The 20,456-nt window shown below is 39.5% G+C and overlaps 2 protein-coding genes across 3 annotated transcripts in view; one reads left to right on the plus strand and one right to left on the minus strand.

The window, feature by feature from the left end:
- Positions 1 to 9,180, plus strand: part of LOC109926728 — a 30,062-nt gene extending 20,882 nt beyond the window's left edge. The window contains exons 5-8 of the mRNA XM_048607314.1: positions 124 to 503; positions 2,043 to 2,142; positions 6,414 to 6,570; positions 8,567 to 9,180. Coding sequence (XP_048463271.1) covers positions 124 to 503; positions 2,043 to 2,142; positions 6,414 to 6,570; positions 8,567 to 8,709 — 780 coding nt within the window. The 3' untranslated portion in view covers positions 8,710 to 9,180. The remainder of the gene's footprint in view (positions 1 to 123; positions 504 to 2,042; positions 2,143 to 6,413; positions 6,571 to 8,566) is intronic.
- Positions 9,181 to 15,146: 5,966 nt separating this feature from the next.
- The window catches only part of gatd1 (glutamine amidotransferase class 1 domain containing 1), a 27,521-nt gene continuing 22,211 nt past the window's right edge, over positions 15,147 to 20,456 (minus strand). Inside the window, exons 8-9 of one of the 2 annotated variants that reach the window (XR_007263965.1) lie at positions 19,678 to 19,849; positions 15,147 to 16,551 (exon numbers count right to left, since the gene is read on the minus strand). Coding sequence is in view for 1 of the 2 variants with exons in the window: in XM_020526582.2 (XP_020382171.1) it covers positions 19,843 to 19,849 (7 nt within the window). In the remaining variant the exon portion in view is untranslated. Of the gene's footprint in view, positions 16,552 to 19,525; positions 19,850 to 20,456 lie in introns of those variants that run through there. The other variant, XM_020526582.2, reaches the window with a different exon arrangement.

The raw sequence follows: 20,456 nt of genomic DNA on the forward strand, positions 1-20,456 counted from the left end.
CTTGTTGTCTCGGATTCTCCAGCATCTGCAGTTCCTACCATCACTGATTCAAAATGAATATGGGTGTTTCTGAAACTGGGAACTGTTTCCCTTGTACAAATGTCACACATTTCTTCTTCTCAGGAAGATGAATCTCACGATATCTTCACAAATAAAATCATCAACCGGAGCAGAAATACAACATTGGCAGAGAGAGAGCAGGTGGCCATCCCAGTGACGTGTAAATTCCAGCGATTAAATAATGGCAGTAAAGAAACCAACTTATTGAAGAGTACTACACAGAAGATATTTGGAGACTACAGCTTTGAGATACAGTTCAGTAAACAGTACAACTCCAGCAGAAGAACAGCCAAGGCCCACACTCCATTTGAAGCTACCAACAAGGACCTTTTATACATAAGTATCACTGTCAAGAGCAATGTGACTACCCTCTCACTCTATGTGGAATCTTGCCAGATGTCAGAATATAACGCTTCAGCAGGAATTACACTTTTACAGCAAGGGTAAGTAAGGCAATTTTTTGTTCATTTTAATGATGGAACTTAACTTTCAGCCTGCCAGAAAACTGCTGGGAGTATCTCATCATCCCATTAATGCACGCTAATTCTCTATTAGAATTCTGATTCTCTATTCTTGTTTAAAGTTGAAAGTTAAAATCAGCCCTTGAGCGGATGCCAGAAATACTCAACACTGCAATTTCTGTCCCTGCTTCAGACAGTCGATAGCATTATAACTGATGTATTAAATAAACCTAAGTAGATAATAACAACTATAGCATTTATGATTGGCATGGACCCTTGCACAATCTAATTTGTACAACCATTGGAGTTTGCTGAAGAAAAGAAGTCATTTGGTCCAAGTCTTTGTTGACTCTTTTCTCACAGAAAGTTAGCCATGTGGAATAGACTGTTGGTAAGTATTTTTATCATGTTTTCAACTGTCTTCGAAGAGGACAGCTTCTTCAAAACAAAGATGCAGATTAAGTAACTGTAAATGCTGGAAACTGAAATAATAACAATGCATAGCATACCCATTAGCATGAATGAAGAGATTAACACTTTCACAACGAAGAAACACAGAAGTTAGCAATTGCACAGAATGTGCAATGTCAACTCTGCAAATTATTTTTCACAAACATTTGGGTACATGCCAAAAATTCAGGCAGCTCCTCCTCACACTAGTCAAGAAGTAGTCTGACATAATGACACCAAATCATATCTGCCAGACAATGTCTCAGACACCATCTCTGGGTATGTCCTGTCTCATTGACAGGATAGACCTGTGAGAGATGTGTTCTATAGTGATGTACAGCTGGCTCTAGGAGACCTCAACATTGACTGTAGACTCCGTGACCTCTCATGGCAACAAATCAAACAAGCAATCTTCTTGCCGGGTACCACTTTTTCGTCAGCTGATGAATCAGTATGCCTCCCACTTGAACACTGAGGAACTATAAACTTAAATATCCGACATCAAGAAGGACTGTGTAAAACTTTTACTGATTGAGCTGGCTAAGTCCTGAAGAACCTCGATCCATGACAATTTTGGTAGAAGTTACCTTTGCATTGTTCATGTGGAGACAAAGTCATTTCTTCACACCGAGTCTATTTTCCATTGTGTTTTGTGCATTATCAAATGCTAAATGGGATGGATTTGGAACAGATCTGGGAGCTGAAAACTGTACATGAATGAGCAGCTGTGAGCTATCAGCAGTAGAATTGTAATCAACTATAATCTAAAACATTATGGTCTGGCATATCATTCATTGTATTGGTATCAAACTGTGGGATGAATTCTGGTTTAGCCAACGGACCTTGAAGGTCTACCTGAACAGGCAAACCAGACATCAGATGACTCTTCTAACAGTGCAGCACTCACTCGATTCAACTTAAATCATATGTTCCAGTCCTGCAGTGGGCCAGGAACTTTTGACCAAGAGGCAAAGGTGCACTAGATTGACATATGGATAATACATAACTCGAAAGAACATTAACACTAGTCCTGCCTAATATTCTGTTTGTTTGTCTTTTTGTTTGTAACAGCTGCTTAAATAACAGCACAACAAAGGAACATCAAACTGGAAACAGTAAAGAAAAAGTATATTCCATCAAACTGTCCTCTTTACCACATCACCCCACACAGGTGCTTTTACCAACAAGACTTTTTCATCTTTAGTTAAAATATATATTGTATGGTAGCCTTTGGAAATAAGGTAAATTTATTAGAAGTTAAGACAAGTGGTCTAATGACTCAATGCATAAATGTATTGCTTATCTTGGTGGAAGGCAGAGGTGTAGCAGTGACGCAATTGAGTTTGTAATCCAGACCAATAATGTGGGGACTTGGGTTCAAACCTCACCATGGTAGATGGTGAAATTTGAATTCAATAAAAAAGTCTGTCATTCAAAACTAGCTTAATGGTGACCATGTAACTACTGTTGATGGTTGTGAAAACCCATCTGGTTCCCTGTAGGTAAGAAAATCTGTCAGCCTTATCTAGTCTGGCCTACATGTGCTTCCCAGTCCCACAGCAATGTGGCTGATTCTTAACTGCCCTCCGAAAGGGCCTTATCAATCTGTTCAAAGACGGTTTGGGATAGGTAACAAATGCTGGCCTTCTATTCATGTGACGCCCACATCCCATGAATAAATAGAAGAAAACTTTAGTGTAATATTGAGCATATAATCATCATAAAGATCCTACATTCAATTCCTAGTTAGCCCATTCCTGCTCAGGCAATCCATTAACAGATTGCCATGCACTTCTAAACAAGTTGTCAACTTATGAATTATTATCAAATCCATGTTCCAAGCCATTCTGTTTCATTTCAAAACACTATGTATGCATTGTAGTTAATGGGCTCATTTTCTGACTATTTTTCCATTAGCTCATAAGAAGCTAAGAAAGAGGAATAAGCCAAACATCCCCTCGAGTCTGCTGCAACACTTAATAGGATTCACACTGATCCTGAACCTTAATTCTCATCTGATTCCCATATCCTTCGACTCACTCAGAATCTGAAAATGTTTCTCCGTCAGTCTTCAATATACTCAGTGATGAAACATCTACAGCCCTAAGGGGATCAAAATTCCAAAAATTCAAATCCTTTTGGGAGAAGAAATTTCTCCTCAACTCAGTCCTAAATCATAGAATCCCTACTGTGTGGAAGCAGTCTATTCAGCCCATTGAGTCCACACCGACCCTCCAAAAAGCATCCCAACCAGACTCACACCCTGTTACCCTGCATTTCCCATGGCTAATCCACTTAGTTTGCACATCCCTGAACACTATGGGCAATTTAGCGTGGCCTATCCACGTAACTTACACATCTTTGGACTCTGGGAGGAAACTGGAGTACCAAGAGGAAACCCACACAGAAACAGGGAGAAAGTGCAAACTCCACACAGACAGTTACCCGGAGACTAGAATTGAACCTGGGTCCGCTACGAATTGCTGAGCCAGCGTGCTGCCCTCAGCATTGAGATTATGCCCTTGTGTACTAGAACTTCCAGCTGGGGAAAAAAAGTCTCTTGCCATTAACACTGTCAGATCCCTACTAAAACCTTATGTATTCTTCCACTCTGTTCTTATAATCTATGCTACAACTGATAAAGGCAAGTGTCCTGTATGCCTTTTTAATGCCATATTAACCTGAACTGCTGCCTTCATGGATCTGCAGACAAGTACCCCAAGATCCTCTGTTCCTCTGAGCTTCCTAGTGTCTAGCCATTCATTGAGTACTCCCTTGTCTTGCTACTTGTTCCAAAGTGCATCATTTCACACTTTTCAGGATTAAATCCCATATAACACTGACTTGCCTATCTGATCATTCCATCCATATCTTCCTGTAACCTAAAGCTTTTCTCTTCACTGCCCAGTCATTCTTTGTGTCATCAACAAACTTAACTATCATTCCACTACACACCCCCTCCCCACCTCCATATTATCAATTCTATTGTTTGTACATAATCACAAACAATAAGGGACCCAGCACTGATCCTTCTGGTATGCCACTGCACACTGGCCTCCAGCGACACAAACAGCCTTCTATCACCACAATCTATCTCCTACCACTAAATCAATTTTGGATCCATCTTGTCAAGTTATCCTGGATCCCATGTGCATTTACCTTCTTTATGCATTTCCCATGTTGACTTTTTCAACAAAATTCCTTGACATCTACATAAATTACATCAACTGCACTATCCTCATCTACATACCTGATCCCCTCCTCAAAACATTCAATCAAATTTGCAAGGCATGACCTCCCTCTGACAAAACCATGCTGACATTCCCTGATCAAATCTTGTCTCTCCAAGTGGAAATTAATTCTCCTCTTCAGAATGATCTCAAGGCTCAGAGTCTGAATCACTATGCCTCAACTTTACTTCTCCTTTGAAAAGCATGGAGAAACATTTTGTTTCTTTCAAATCTTCAAAGACATAGTAGCCTGAATTAACAAATGCTGGTTGTGAGCTATTGCAGTAAAAGCCAGAAACTGGTCACAGAAAATAGGTAGAAGTTTCATACTGGAGTAATGTATTAATTTGCAAATATGTGCACCCTGGATATGACTTTCCATCAAATAAAATGCCAGATAAAAATCAGCAAATCCGATGTAAATATGCAATGAGGGTCCAGGGTTGCGAGGCAGTAACAAATAAATGAAAGATCTATTAGGAGGAAGCTTTTTTTAACATGGTTTTTCTGTTCGTACTTGGTTTTCTTGATGCTGTACACATTGTTGCATTTTTGCATTCAACACTCATAATTTTCCTTAGGCGGAAGCCAACAAAGGGAGGCTAGGTAGGTAGGGCTAGACAAGTACTCACACACACCTGTACATAAGAACATAACAAAAAGGAACAGAAGAAGGGCCCTCATTCAACAGGATCATGGCTGACCTGCCCCAGCCCTCAACTTCTCTTTCCTGCTGCCTCAGCATAGCTATTAACTCCCTAATATTTCAAAAAGCTACCTAGCTCCTCTTTAAATACTTTCAATGGTCTAGTTTCCACAACTCTCTGGGGGAGAGAATTCCAGAGATTCACTACAATCTGGCAGAAGAAAATCCTTCACTTCTCAGTTTTGATTGAGTGTCCCCTTTTTATGTAACTATGTCCCCTAGTTTGAGATTCTCCCACACAAGTGGAAACACCTTCTCAACATTTACGCTAACAAGGCCCACCGAATCTTGCAGCAATTTACTGAAGATCCTTAGACAGCACTTTCCAAATCCAAGACCCTTTTTATCTAGAAGTATAAGATGACCAGATACATGCAAACACCACCACCTGCAAATTCCCCTCCAAGCCAGTCACCAACCAGACTTGGAATTATATCGCCGTTCCATCCTTGTTGCTGAGTCAAAATCTTGGAATTCCTTCCCTAATAGCATTGTGGGTCTACCTACAGCACATAGACAGCAACAGTTCAAGAAAGCAGCTCACCACCACCTTCTCAAGGAATGGGCATTAAATGCTGGCCCAGCCAGCAATGTCCACATCTCATGAGTGAATAAAAAAAGTTTATGGTCATATAGTCTTATAAATTACAGGCCTTTGTGGTTGAATATGCTATAGTATGATATTAACATTACAAATTACAGTCAATGTTGAAACAAAGGTGTTTAAGTATGTATGCGAACAGGAAGTTGTGCCAAATGGAAGATGGCCTATCTTAATTTGTCTTTGCCTTTGTTCTTCTAAAGGATCTTGGAACAAAATATTTTGAGGTGAAAGTAAGATCCAAATGAGTTGCCTCTGATATTTCAACATAGCTCCACACCCTCCAATTTCAGCCATCCAGAGTCAAAACCTGGCAGCTGACTTATCCCTGTAAACAGGTTAATTTGTTTTAAAAGTTTAATGTATCAACAGGTGAACATGTTAAAGACCATCAGCTTTGAAAGAACTAGCTCACCCACAACATGCTAAGGCTGGATACTGTTGTTATTAAAGCTGAGGCTCAAAGGAGAAAATTCAAAGTACTGGGCAGCTGAGGAGCAAATGGATAATACACAGATATTGTCAATTCCTCTGTGGTGCTGTGTGTGAGAAATAGTCCAAAACAGTAGTGCTATATTCCCATTCCCAAACTCCATTAATAATTCCTGATCCATGTTAAGGATACCAATCCTTGAAGGTCCATGTATGTGCACAGCGAGGTTAAAAAAAAACAGTGCATTAAAACAATGTTTTATTGTTTAAAAAAAACATCTTTGACTATTTTATAAAAATATTAAACTATGGAAGAAAGGCTGTTTGGGTGAGTGAAGAGTCAGAGGTGGCGTGATGTAACCTCAAGGATTTGTCCAACCAGATGTAGTAACTCTAGCTACAATTCTTGCTCTTAAGATTCTCACTGACGCATTGTCAACATGCTAACTGTAATCAGTCTGTTTTTCCACTAGGTGTTTGTTACTTGCAATGTCCAGTTATGCACCAATGCGTATAATTCCACATCATGTACCCTGGGATGTGGTTCTGACAATAATTCACAAATGGAACATTCGGACATGCAGCAAGTCAGTGCAGGACCCATTCACATCAAAAAGGAGAGTGACTCTGGTGAGAATTAAAGTGTTTAGGATCAATTGTTTCCCATGCTCCATCAAAGTTTAATTGCCTCCTCTTCTGAGCATTGCTGGCTCCTTGCTGAAGTATATTTCCTCAGGCACTCAGCCTGCTAAAGTGGCCATTATTCACACACAAGCCTTGATGGTAAATACAAATCAGCTATGCATATAGCTATGTACGCTGCTGGCCTGTATCCTGTTAGCTATATGCCTGACACTCTCACACTTTCAATTCTATTTGGAGTCCTGCATATCAGTGAGAATCAGGACCCAGGCCCTGGAATGCCAAAAGCCAGCTGTAACATACCACGTAAAAACAGAAAGATGCTGGAAATGCTCAGTAGATTAGACAGAGTAAAAGTTTTGGGTCTGTGCATATAATTAACTAAACTGGTCATCTTAGCTGAAGTCAGTTTTTTTTTCAGGTTTCAAACATGCAACTTACCTGATCAGCATCATACCAGGGAGTGCATTTGGCAGTAAGAGCTAGGGTAGGGCTTGCCCTAAATATCTTCCAAAGTTTCTTGGAAGAATAAAGAACATTGTTCATAGGATATGACTCACACATCTCACTGTCCAAGATTAATCCACATTGGTAATCTCCTCAAGTCTGGTGCTGTTGAGTTGAGTTCTGCTATTTTATCATCATACTAGACAGATATAGATTTGCTTCAACAAAAGGAGAAGTACTTCAGAGGATATAGTTTTCCTACATTCAGCATCTCAGCTAAAACAGCTGACCTACAAATTGAGTGAGCTTCATTGCGCAGTGTCTGAGTGTTATTTGATGGGTTGAATGAATTTGCCAATTTGCATAAGTACTGTACATAAGTGACATTCCATGTGACTACGACAAAGATAAATTAGCATTCCTTGTCCTCAACCTGTCTACACCCTTTGACAGAGGTGGTCACACCAGCCTGGAATGTCCTCACCTAGTTCCATTCTTACCTAATGAATCATAACAAGAGCTTGATTTGCAAATTGCATTTCTTCCCATTCACACACCACCACTCTGATCCTTCAAGGATCTATTTTGGATCCCGCCTCTTTATCACATACATGCTGCACGTTGGCAGCATCAACCAAAAGTACAGCATGTACTTTCATGTACGTGCTGAAGACACTCAGCTCTACATCATTACCAGCACCTTCCTTAATTCCAGTGCTTTTGTTAAATTATCAAACTAGATGAATATACAATTTCCTCAACTAGGTATTAGGAAAACGAAAGCCACTGTCTTCTTCCCTAAATACCAACTCAATTCCTCTCCATAGCAACTGTCTAAGGTTCAGACAGACTGTGTTGAATTTTACCCCAAGTGGCACAAATCTGCATCATTACTAAGGCCATACTAAGACAATAAGTGAAAAGGGAATCAAAAGATTAAAAATAAACTTTTTACAACTTTGTATGTGAAAAGTGACAATAGATAATAACATATTATCCTTCAAATTTGAGAATGCATTCCAAGATGATGGGACTGCCTTTCTGTATAAGCTATAATTGAAATTAGTTTGGATAATTTCATTGAATGGATATAGTGCTTTCACTAATTTGACAATTATGTCTCCTCCATGTGGGTCAAATACATGACTGCTGTGTGACATGAAGATGTCACACCAATTTGTCGAGTTGACAGAATTTGAAATCCTGCAAGTATGCAAATTCCAATCCATAGCCAAGTGTCTGGATTTCACATTTAGAATTGATACATTTTCCAAATCCACAATGGGGCACGAGATAGGGAGACAGGAGAGGGAAACCCAGTTTGAATCCCTACCATCACATCTTGTAACCACTATAATCGGTTTTCTTTCCAAATGTATTTCTATTTGTTCAGCGTGCACGCTTTACTAATTTTGAAACAGACTTCACTCCTCTGAAAAAGGATTGTGTCAGCGTTATGATTAGTTGACGAGGTCATAGCTTGTCAATATGCTGTCAAAAAGCTATGGAATTTAATTAGTTTTCTTTTTAATCTAAGGTCCTAATTATGCTACTATCACAGTTGGCCTAGCCTTGGGAGGCACCGTGGTCTATGTTGTTCTCATCTTGTTGAAGAGATCATTTGTGGGACTACACTACAGAGGTGTTACTAGACATTCTGCTCGGATCAGATCATTTTGATGAAAGAAACTGAACACAGAAGCAGTGAAACGTACCTGTTTGACATCTGTTCATTGGTTCTCACCTCCTACAACTCCCTCTGCTGGCAATTAGAGGCCTCACAACCTGCACTGGGCGATGTCATAATCACTTTTGCTCACTTTGGATTTGGAATGGATTTGCATTTTACTTTCAGGGTCTGAACTCCATTTTTATATTTTTCCACAAGTGTAAAAGTAAATCTTCACAACGTAGTAATCTTTTTGCTACTTGAATCTATTTACAATTCATGTTGCATACTGAGCTGCTTCAGGGTCTGAAATCTTGCTTACACTCATTAGTTGAAAATCCTGTTCTACTGTTTCTTGTGAAAGTACAGTAGATCTCTCACCCAGATTCACACACAAACACAACAGAAAATGTACTGGCCATTGCTGTAATGTGGAAACGTGCTCTCAATAAATCGGTTGCACATTTCCAACTTTGCCCAAATTTTAGAACTACTTTGGCTATAAAAGGACCATCTTTTGGAAAGGTACTATCTTATTTTGTTACATAAAAAATAACTGAAACCAGATAGAGCACTTGATGTTAAGCTAGGCAATGGAAATGATAACTGCAAACCAAGTCCAATTGACTCTGCAATCCTCCTTACTAACAAAGAACAAAAGAACAGTACAGCACAGGAACAGGCCCTTTGGCCCAAAAAGCCTGTGCCAGCACTGTTCTAAACTAAAAACCTTTTGCCTCTATACTGTTCAAATCCCTGTATTCCTTGCCTATTCACGTATCTGTCAAGATGTCTCTTAAATGTCGCTATTGTATCCTGCTTCTACCACTTCCACTGGCAGCGCATTCCAGGCACCTACCACTCTCTGTTTTAAAAAAAAAACTGCCTTTCACATTACCTTTAAACTTTTCTACTTTTACCTTAAACCAATGTCTCCTCGTAATCGACATTTCTACCCTGGGAAAAAGACTCCGACTATCCAGACTTTCTTAATTTTGCAAACTTCTATCAGGTAGCCCCTCAGCCTCTGACGCTCAGGTGAAAACAAACCAAGTTTGGCCAATCTCTCCTGACAGCTAGTACTCTCCAAACCAGGCAACATCCTGGTAAACCATTTCTGTACCCTCTCCAAAGCTGCCGCAAACTTCTGGCAGTGTGACAACCAGAACTGTACACCATATTCCAAATGTGGCCTAACTATAGTTCTATATAGCTGCAACATGACTTGCCAATTTTCATTCTCTATGCCTTGACAAATATAGGCAAGTGCGCCATATGCCTTCTTGACCACCTTATCCACTTGTGTTGCCACTTTCAGAGAACTGTGGACCAAAACATCGAGATCCCTCTATATGTTAATGCTTCTCAGGGTTCTGCCATTGACTGGATCCCTCCTGCATTAGACCTCCAAAAATGCATCACCTCACATTTGTCTGGACTAAACTCCATCTGCCATTTCTCTGTGCAAGTCTCCTGCCTATCTATAACCTGCTGCATCCTCTAGCAATTCTCCTCATGATTTGCAGCTCCCCCAATCTTTGTGTCATCTGCAAATTTTCTAATCAGGCCACCTGCATTCTCCTCCAAAACACTGATATATACACAAACCACCTGGGTCCCAGCACTGATCTCTGTGGAACACCACCAGTAACAGATCTCCAATCAGAAAAACAACCTTCCACTGTTACTCCATTCTGCAATGACTAAGCCAGTTCTGTGTCCACCTTACCAGCCTTTGGATCCCATTTGACTTCACCTTCTGTATCAGCCTGCCATGAAGGACCATTTCAAAGGCATTGCTGAAGTCCATATAGACAACATCCACCACCCTGCCCTCTTCAATCATCTTTGTCACTTCCTCAAAACACTTACATTTGTGAGACATAACCTCCCCCACACAAAGCCATGCTGCTTATGACTAGTATGTCCATATTTTCCCAGATATGAGTAAATCCTATCCCTAAGAACCTTCTCCAATAATTTCCCCATCACTGATGTAAGGCTCACCAGCTTGAAATTTCTCACATTATCCCTGTTGCCTTTCTTAAACAAAGGAACAACATTGGCTATTCTCCAGTCCTCTGGGACCACTCCCATGACTAAAAAAATCACAAAGGTTTCATACAAGGCCCCAGCAATTTACTTCCTCGCCTGCCTCAGTATACTGGGATAGATCCCATCAGGTCCTGGGGATTTGTCTACCTTAATGCTTTTTAAAGCACCCAATACCTCCTCCTTATTTATATTGACATGTTTTAGAATATTATTGCCCCTCTTTACTCCCACATATCCTCTCGTGTCAAAATTTTAAGAGCTGTCCCATAGATTATTTAAGTAACAGTCTGACAAAGCCGTACACACAGAATCGCATTTTGTCATGTCCCATATATCATCAGCTTACCTGGATATACACTGTCCCATGAGCAGGAAAGACTCACTAAGGGTGACAGCACAGTAGTACACAATCAGGAGGGGGTTTCCCTGTCAGTCTGCAACATTGTCTCCAGAACCATGAGGTCTCATGTCATCATTTCAAAAATGGGCCAACCACTCCAGCTAATGAGGCATTACTCCTCCATATTAAATACTAATCAGAAGAAGCACAAAAGGCTCAAAAGGTACACTGGGTGGGGAATTACAATATCTACAACTAAGAGTGACATGGCAGCACCATTGCTGTCCAACTTAGCTAAGTTGTAAAGGACATAAGACATAACTGCTAGAATGAGTTTGCAGCAAGTATTAAGGAAATCATGAGATTAGGCATGCTTTTCCCTATTCATTTTCACAAATCTACCATGACAGTGTTGGTAGGAGATGCCATCTAACATTCATAATGAAGATACCATCCATTTGTGTTGTGTGGAAGTACCATCATACTCAATGGAATAGATTTTTGAATAGATCTCTGACATCATAAATCTGGGTAAGAGACACTGTGGGCCATCAGCAGCAGAATTGTATCCAACCACTGTCTGTAACCTAATGATTTGGTATAGCACCATGCTACTTTTTCTATCAAGTTTGGGAATCAACCCTAGCTTAATGAAGATAGTGGTGCCAGTAACAACACCAGCATACCTAAAATGAGGCATCAACCTGCAGAAACTACAGCATAGGGCTACTTGCACGCCAAACAGTGAAAGCAGCAGGCAACAGGTAGGGCTAAGTGATCCCACAACCAACACTTCAGAGCTAAGCTCTGCATTCCTGCCACAACCAGTTATGAATAGTGCTGGACAATTAAATATCTAACAAAGTGACGAGACTCCATGAACATTCTGATCATCAATGATGGGTAAGCCCAGCAAATCAGTGCAAAAAACAAGGCTAAAGCATTTGCAACAATCTTCAGCCAAGTGTTTGATCCATCTCAGCCTTGTCCCAAGGTCTCCAGCATCACAGATTGCAGTCTTCAGCCAATCTGATTCACTCTGTGAGATCAAAGGCTATAGGCTGCCAACAAAATTCTAGCAATAGTACTTAAGCCTTGTGCTCCAGAACATGCCACAACCCTAGCAAACCAGTATAGCTACAACACAGACATTTACCCAGTGATACGGAAAATTGGTCAGGTATGTCCTGTGCACAAAAGCCAGGATAAATCCAATTCAAACAATTACTGTACAATCAGTCCACTGTCAATTGCACAGCATAAAACTGCATACTGATGCTCAGTTGCATTCTGCTTGGGCTATACAGATCCTGACCTCACTACAGCCTTGGTCCAAACACGGACAAAAGAGCTGAACTCCAGAGGTGAGTTGAGTGACTGCCCTTGACATCAAAGCATTTTACAGTGTGTAGCATCAAGGAATCTGTCAACAATAGTGTCAATAGGAATCAGCGGAAAACTCTGCTGGTCGGTGATGTACCTAGCACAAAGGAAGATGGTTGTGGTTGTCTTCAGTGCAAGGATGTTACTCCAAGAGTTTGTCAGAGAAGATATTTTCTAATGAACCTGTTCAGAGGCGTCATCACATACTACTGGAGCAAGTGGGACTTGAACCCTGTCCAGAAACAGAGACACTATCGCTGCATTACAGGGTCTTGTCCTAGGCGCAACCTTATTCAGCTGATTATCATCAAGCATATTCACTGATGATTGCTCACTGTTCAGCATCATTCACAACTCCTCAGATACTGTAGCACCCCCTGTCATCATCCAAGGGTGTTATCCAGGTACATAGTTCCTTGGAAGTAGTGTCACAGGTAAACAAGGTAGTGAAGAAACCATTTGGCATGCTTGCCTTCATCGGTCAGAACATCGAGTACAGGAGTTGAGACATTGGTAAGGCCACATTTGGAGTACTGCATACAATTCTGGTCACTGTGCTATAAGAAAAATGTCATTAAACTGGAAAGGGTGCATAAAAGGATGTTAATAAGACTGGAGGGTCTGAGTTACAAGGAGAGGCTGGATTGGCTGGGACTTTTTCCCCTGGAGCATTGGAGGCTGAGGAGTGATTTTATAGAGGTTTATAAAATCATGGGGTGGCATGGATAGGGTAAATAGTCAAGGTCTTCTCCCCAGAATAAGGAAGTCCAAACCTAGAGGGCATAGGTTTAAGATGAAATGGGAAAGATTTAAAAGGGACCTGAGGGATAACTTCTTCAGACAGAGGGTGGATTGTATATGGAATGAGCTGCCAGAGGAAGTGATAGTGGCTGGTATAATTACAACATTTAAAATGCATCTGGACGGGTATATGGATACAAAAGGTTTAGAGGGACATGGGCCAAATGCTGACAAATGGGACCAGTTCAGTTTAGGAATCCTGGTCGGCATGGACGGGTTGGGCCAAAGGGCCTGTTTCCATGCTGCATACCTCTATGACTTTAGGTGCAGCTCCAACAACACTCAAGTAGCTTGACATGATTCAGGACAAAGCAGCCTGCTTGCTTGGCACCCATCCTCCACCTTCAGAATTCTTGCTTTGCATCACTGACTGTGGCAGCAATGAATACCTTCTACTGTAGCAACTCACCACGGTTCATTTGACAGGCACCTTCCAAATCTCCAATCTCTATTACCTGGAAGTAAAAGAGCTTCAAATAACGACCAACTGGAAGGTCGACTCTAAGCCACACATTATGCTGACTTGAAACAACATTACTGTTTCATTATTGATACTGAGTTAAAATTGTGGAACAGTCTTCCTACACCCCAAAGACTGCAGTGATTCAGAATGGCAGTCATCATCAAGTTCTCAATTGGGGATGGGCAATAAGTGATGTCCTGGCCAATGATTCCCACATCCCATAAATAAATTTTGAAAAATGTTTTGGCAAGTAGATTAGACTTCTAATTTCTCAATCTTCCTGCAAACAATGCTGTTCAATTACTGTGTTCCATCAGATACTGTATCAGCCTTATTCAATCAACATTTGCTGCACTCCAACTTTTAACCATACTAATACAATCCTGGTACTATTGTTACGATAATGGCATTTATTTAACACCATTAACATGGTGAAGCGTATCATGCTATTGTGTAAAAATTAATTGATATCAAAGCTAAGAAGAACAAGTCTTGTGAGATCTGTGATAGTCACTACCTTAGAACCAAAACGGTTATGAACATTTGTGCCTGCAATTCTCCAACTAATGAAATTTTGTTCCAAACTCTTGTTACCCTGGAGAGATATCAAGTAGAAACTAAATGCTCTTCACAAGAATGGGGAAAGGATTAGTGATTCAGTTACTAAATGTCACTGATTTTTGTTCCACCAGTTATAGCAACAGTATAATTGGTAGGAAATCTACTAAGAAGTGTAACATAGTATGATATCTGAACCATAAATAGAATTAAATTACAGATTTAGATTTGTGAAATGTAGGTGTCACGCTGAGTTGAGAAAAAAAAGGTTGGTGTTGTGCGCATTAACCTAGATACTAGCTATAAACCAATTTATAAAAATCATCCCTTGCAAGTTCTGAAAATACATAACACAAAGGAAATGTCTTTACCCATTACTGGGCAGCCATTGTTTAAAATTAGATCTCCATTTTCGAAACATAGATCAATTGGTTCAAATTTAGTGTCAAGTTGAAAATAGGAAAGCTAAAAATGAGATCTCATTCAGTTAGATGCTGACATGTGCGGTGGAGTGTGAAATGTGGCCTCCACAGCAGGGATTATACCATTGCAATCAAATTGTATCTTAATCACACTGCAGTTGAACTGAACAGTTACAATTGAAGTTGTGCAACAACTTGAATGCCATTAAGTTAAAGCAGTTTAAATGGATGATATTGGAAGCCCCAAGATAGAGTTTGGTGATATTTTACTTTCAAACTACTATTGTTTCAAAGTTTGACAACTGAAAATATTAATCTGCACCTATGCATTTTAGTGATAAATGGCACCAAGTGAAACCAAAGATAACTGCTACTGTTTCTCTGTAGTTTCTAGGCCCAGAAATAAAAAGTCTCATCTACACAGAATTTATTTACAAAATTTTCTTTATAAGTAATGTTAAAAAAAATCCAATAAAATGTAATAGAAAAATTAACCACTTAAAACAGAACAGTTGTTAAAACTGAAAGGATCAGAAGTGAAGTTGGTGGCATGTGACCAATGTACGTCCTAGATTTCTATCTGTAATACTCTATATTCAAATTCAACTTCAACATGTGTAGCCCTTTTCTGAGATGCATCATTTTTGTAAGATAAATGTTAGTAGCTGGTAACTCAAAAATTCTTTTGCATTTTTGTCAAATTAGCTGTTTTATTTTTGCTTCCTTACACTTCTGGATTTTGATATAGTTTAATTATAATCAATTGACTCTGAGGAAGAAATTTCTTAGATCTGCTATCATTTTGATGCAAGTCCTAAGAAATCCTGTGTTATCAGAAAAGTAACATGATGTGGGGATAAATGCAAGGAAATTTCTGCCCACTTCAATAATACTGATTTTGGTTCACCCAACCAGCTGCATTTTGGAAATTACTATATTGTACAAGTGAAAGGAATCACTAATACACTTTTTAAGGAATGAGACATCTTGAAAGACAATCTTGCACATATAAAATGAATGGCTGACTGAGATTGAGTATAAAGGTGTCATTAAATAGTCCAAATTACACCCAATATTATACTGAAATCCTGATCAGAAAAGTACCACCAAGACAGCGGTAGCACTTGCTGTGTTCTCCTTTGAACTGCACTCAGAAATGTCTAACTTCACCACCCTCTAGCACCCAGTTTAGCCCATAAAATAATTCCTCCACCACCACTACTACTATTCTCTTTTGAAAGCACTGATACAGCCTTGGTTCCACTGGCAGCAGTACCCATCACTCTCTGCCTTACCGTGTTATGTTCAAATGTACGTCCATTTTTAACTTCAGGAAGAGGACCAAGTCCAATATCATTGATAGCAATTATGAAGAAACATGAAGAATATAGGATCTGCAATTCAGTTTTATCTGCTCTACAACAGGCTGTTGGGGCAAAACACAGCACAACTAGCTAACCTTACTAAGATGACTAATAGAACAAAGACCATAAGATGTAGGAGGACAAATAGATGCTTCAGCCTAACGAGTCAGCTCTGTATTCAGTGAGATCATGGCTTACCTGATAATCTTCAATTCCATTTTCCTGTCTTCCCCCCATTATTCTCAATTCCCTTGCTGATTAAAAATCTCTCAATATTGAATATACTTAATGACACAGCCTCAACACTCCCTCTGCAGTAAAGAATTTTATACGGACTACCCCCAGAAGAAATTGCTCTTCATCTTTGTCCAAAATGACCAACCCCTTACTCTGAGAATATGACATCTGGTCCTAGAGTCTCCTACAATGGAAACAACCTCTCCACATCTCAGCAGGTTTGGCAGCATCTGTGGAGAGAAGTCAAAGTTAATATTTCAGGTCCAGTGACCCTTCTTCAGAATGGAAGGTTCTGTTCTTCTAAACTCTACTGAGTACAGGTCCGAACTACTGAACCTCCCCTTAAACAATTCCTCAATACCAGGATCAACTACCTCCAATGCCAGCCCTTAGATAAGAGGACCAAAACTATGCACGGTATTCCAGTTATAGTCTAATTGATCCTTCTTTTTTTGAATAAGACTTACCTACTTTTATATTCATTTCCAATTGCCACCCCATTACCTTCTTAAATTGTATGCTAGCTTTTATCACACATACATGAGGAGTCCCAAAGACCTGTGTGTTGGAGCTTTCTGCACTTTATTTTCCATTAAATATTCAGTTCCTCTATTATTCCGACAAAAGTGCATAAACTCACCTTTTCCCACATCATATTCCATTTGCCCAATTTTTGCTCACTCACCTAACCTGTCTGTATCCCTCTAGAAGACTCTTATCTTCACTACATGCCTTCCCACCTTTTTTGATTCATTCACAAACCTAGTGATAGTTCTCTTCCTGTAATCAAATCATTAATATGTATTTTAAATTTGCCACAGTAATGATCCCTATGGCTAGTTAAGGGTTGCTATCCTGAAAATACCTTCTTTATCCCAACTCTGTCTAATTTGATGAATTAGCCAATTATCTATGCTAATAGACAACCTCCAAAACCACAGGCTCTTACTTTCTTATGTAGCATTATATGCGGCACACTATTCAATATCTCTTGGAATTCCAAATATATTTCATTCACTGCTTCCCCTTTATCTATCCTACATGGTACCCTTAAAAAAATTATAATAAATTTGTCTGACAGGATTCCCTTTCAAGAAGCATGCTGACTCTGCATGACCATGTTATGGATTTCTAAATCCTCTGCGATTCTTACATCCTTTATAACCTCTTAATATTTTCCCAACAACTGTTATTAAACTAACTGGCCTTTCACAAGTTTAACTTGTTACAAAGTCAGGATCCATCCCCAACCTGTCCCCTTGCAGTTTCATCAAAAGATATCAACCCAACTTTCAACTCTAGAGGTATGGACAATTCGTTGGAGTTTTTGCTGCAGCAATGGAGGCTGAGGGGTGATCTCATAGAAGTATATAAAGTTATAAAAGGGCATGGATGGGATGGATAGTTGGAAACTTTTTCCCAGGGTGGCAATGTCAAATACTGGGGCGGGGGAGGGGAGGGGTTGAAGCTTTAAGGTGAGAAGGGAAATGTTTAAAGATGTGCAAGAAAAGTTTTTTCTGTTACACAGAGAGCAATAGGTGCCCGATACGTGCTGCCAGGAGAGGTAGTAGAAACAGATATGATAGCAAAATCTAAGAGGCATTTAGGCAGACACGTGAATGGGCAGAGAATAAAGGGATAGGGACCATGTGCAGGCAGATGGGGTTAGTTTGGAATAGCGCCATGGTTGGCATAGAATTGTGGGCTGAACGGCCAGCTCCTATACTGTACTGTTGTATATTCTAATGCAAATAATTAAACTAGACAGACCATAGGAAGGGACGATAATTTAAATACCAGTAATTTATTTTATACAAACTTTTACACAGACAAAAAAATGAATCAGATAAATCAATAGATTGGACCCCTCCACCTACCAACACATATGCTCTTATTTTTGTTGTAATAGTAAGGACCTCAAAGTTGATGTACATCAACCTGCCCAGGGCTTCATCTCTCAAAGTCTGACAGTATTCTAATAGCACAAACAGGCAAACAAATTTACTTTCTTTTATTCACTTCCTTTAGAACATTAAGCATTTTTTCAAAATAATTTTAAAATACTAAGAGTTTCACATTGGTTAATAGACACAATACTGGTGCAATACTGAAGGTTTCTAAGACACCCAGGCTTTCTTTTGGAGGGAATGAAAGCAAAGAGAGGGTTTTTAGAATTCTATGAAATCAAAAGCTTCAACAAACAGTAAATCCTCCAACAAAGTATCCCCAAGTTGCCTAAAGAACAAAATATCCTGTCTAGAGAACCTTTCATTATGTCAGGTTATTTCACTGTTGCAGCAATATTAGCAAATGGAGGCTTTCAGATTTTCTCTATTCATGGTCATAGGAGCTATCCAACTCAGGGAATGTAATTATTACATCACCAGAAAGACTGATAACTTTTAAAAATAATACAAACTTGCAATCAACAGTTGAAAGGATAATATGACAAGATTTCTCATTTTAAGACTTTTCCTGTTACACCAGATTAAAGCACTTCTGACTAAACACTATACATATAGGCAACTTATACATTAAACCACAGAACTATTCCCCTTTTAGTTCTAGCATAACTAAGAAAACACACTCCATAGGTATACTTTAAGCGGTTCTTTTAGTAGACACTGAATTGACCCGGAACAAGACCAAAATGATACCGGCTCCCAAAGACTGACAATAGATTTTTTTCCTTTCCCACCTGGAAACTTTAAACTCCAGAACTGTCTTTCCCGGTGTAAGTTTCTCTGGAGACTTCTTCCCCTGCTAAACTCAGACAAATTTTCCACTTTGCTTTAACTCCTCACAAATTTAGTATTTCCAATCCAAGTACAAACTCCCACCCAAATCTTGTGCAGCAAACCACTGTCTTTAGCCTATAGCTGTTCTCAATTTTCCAGATCTTGGAATACTTACTGGATCTGTAATTTCTCAGGGATATCTTAGAATCCCTCAAACTTTCAAAGCTCATCTCCGTGGTGCCGCAAATTATATTGGCCTTGTATCCAGATATAAATGCCCATGAGCTTTACTTGATGCCCTAATTCCATTTATTTTTAATTGCAATTTAAAGCACCGGTTTTTACAATCCAAAATGCTCAATATTTTTCCGTCTTTGGACAAGGTGTCAATACCTTGCACCCTCTCAGTAAGATCATATTGATTTTGCTTCAGTTCATTTGCAAGAAACTTCAATTTACAACTCCCTTAATTCAAGACATTTATTTGGTCACAGTTAACAAAAGCAGATTCACTGTTAATTAGCTACATATTATTTGTTGTTCAATCTGAAACAACAAAAAAAGTTCACAATCTTGTATTCGCTTGGACATGCATTTGAAATTGAAAGCTTGGCTGACCTCTTTAATGGGACTGAGGTAGTTTTTCAGGGTCTAAGGGTCTGCTTTTGTCTGACATGGTTTGCTGATTTCCTGCTTTTATTATTGGTTGTGGGGAGTTGCCTCTTTGGCGGTTCCACTTCATCAAACTGCTGAGTCCTAATACGATCATGAAATAAAGTGCAATCATTTCCTGTAAAGAAAAGTTCAAAAGGATTTGAGAACAGAAACTGCATATTTCATGTAAAATCTAATGCAACAAGAAGTTCTGAAGAACCAATTTAAACACTAAAGCCACTTGGATACTTAACCCTGTTTTGGTTCTAGTCTCAGGAGTAACTATTTTCCCAACTGCCTACCACCATTTGACTAGATGTGAGTAAGATGAGAAAGCTATGCTCTGGTCCATTTGCTATGGGTTTGTTCAGCTGTCTATAGCTTCTTTTTATACCTGTCTACAGTCAAATATTCTTAAAATTTATATCGTAGGTAGTTTAGTGTTACAATTTTATCGAGTCAGCTCCCTTATTCTAAGGTAAGCCTGGTGCTGTTTGTGGAACCTCCATCGAAGCTCTCCACTATGGAGTCAGGGTTGGTCTCCCAGACTGCTGCTGATGCAGTAGAGAAGGAGTTATTGGGCCGTAAGTTTACAGATCGAAGCAGTGTATAATTGCGTTGCTGTGAATCATATGTACTTAAATCAATTCCGAGTTTCAAGCTTCTAGATCTGCCGACAGTCTATCCTATTAGCATCAAAAACAAAGTTGCTGGAAAAGCTCAGCAGGTCTGGCAGCATCTGT

This window comes from Rhincodon typus, chromosome 17 (genome assembly GCF_021869965.1).
Source record: "Rhincodon typus isolate 14 chromosome 17, sRhiTyp1.1, whole genome shotgun sequence".
NCBI lineage: Eukaryota > Metazoa > Chordata > Chondrichthyes > Orectolobiformes > Rhincodontidae > Rhincodon > Rhincodon typus.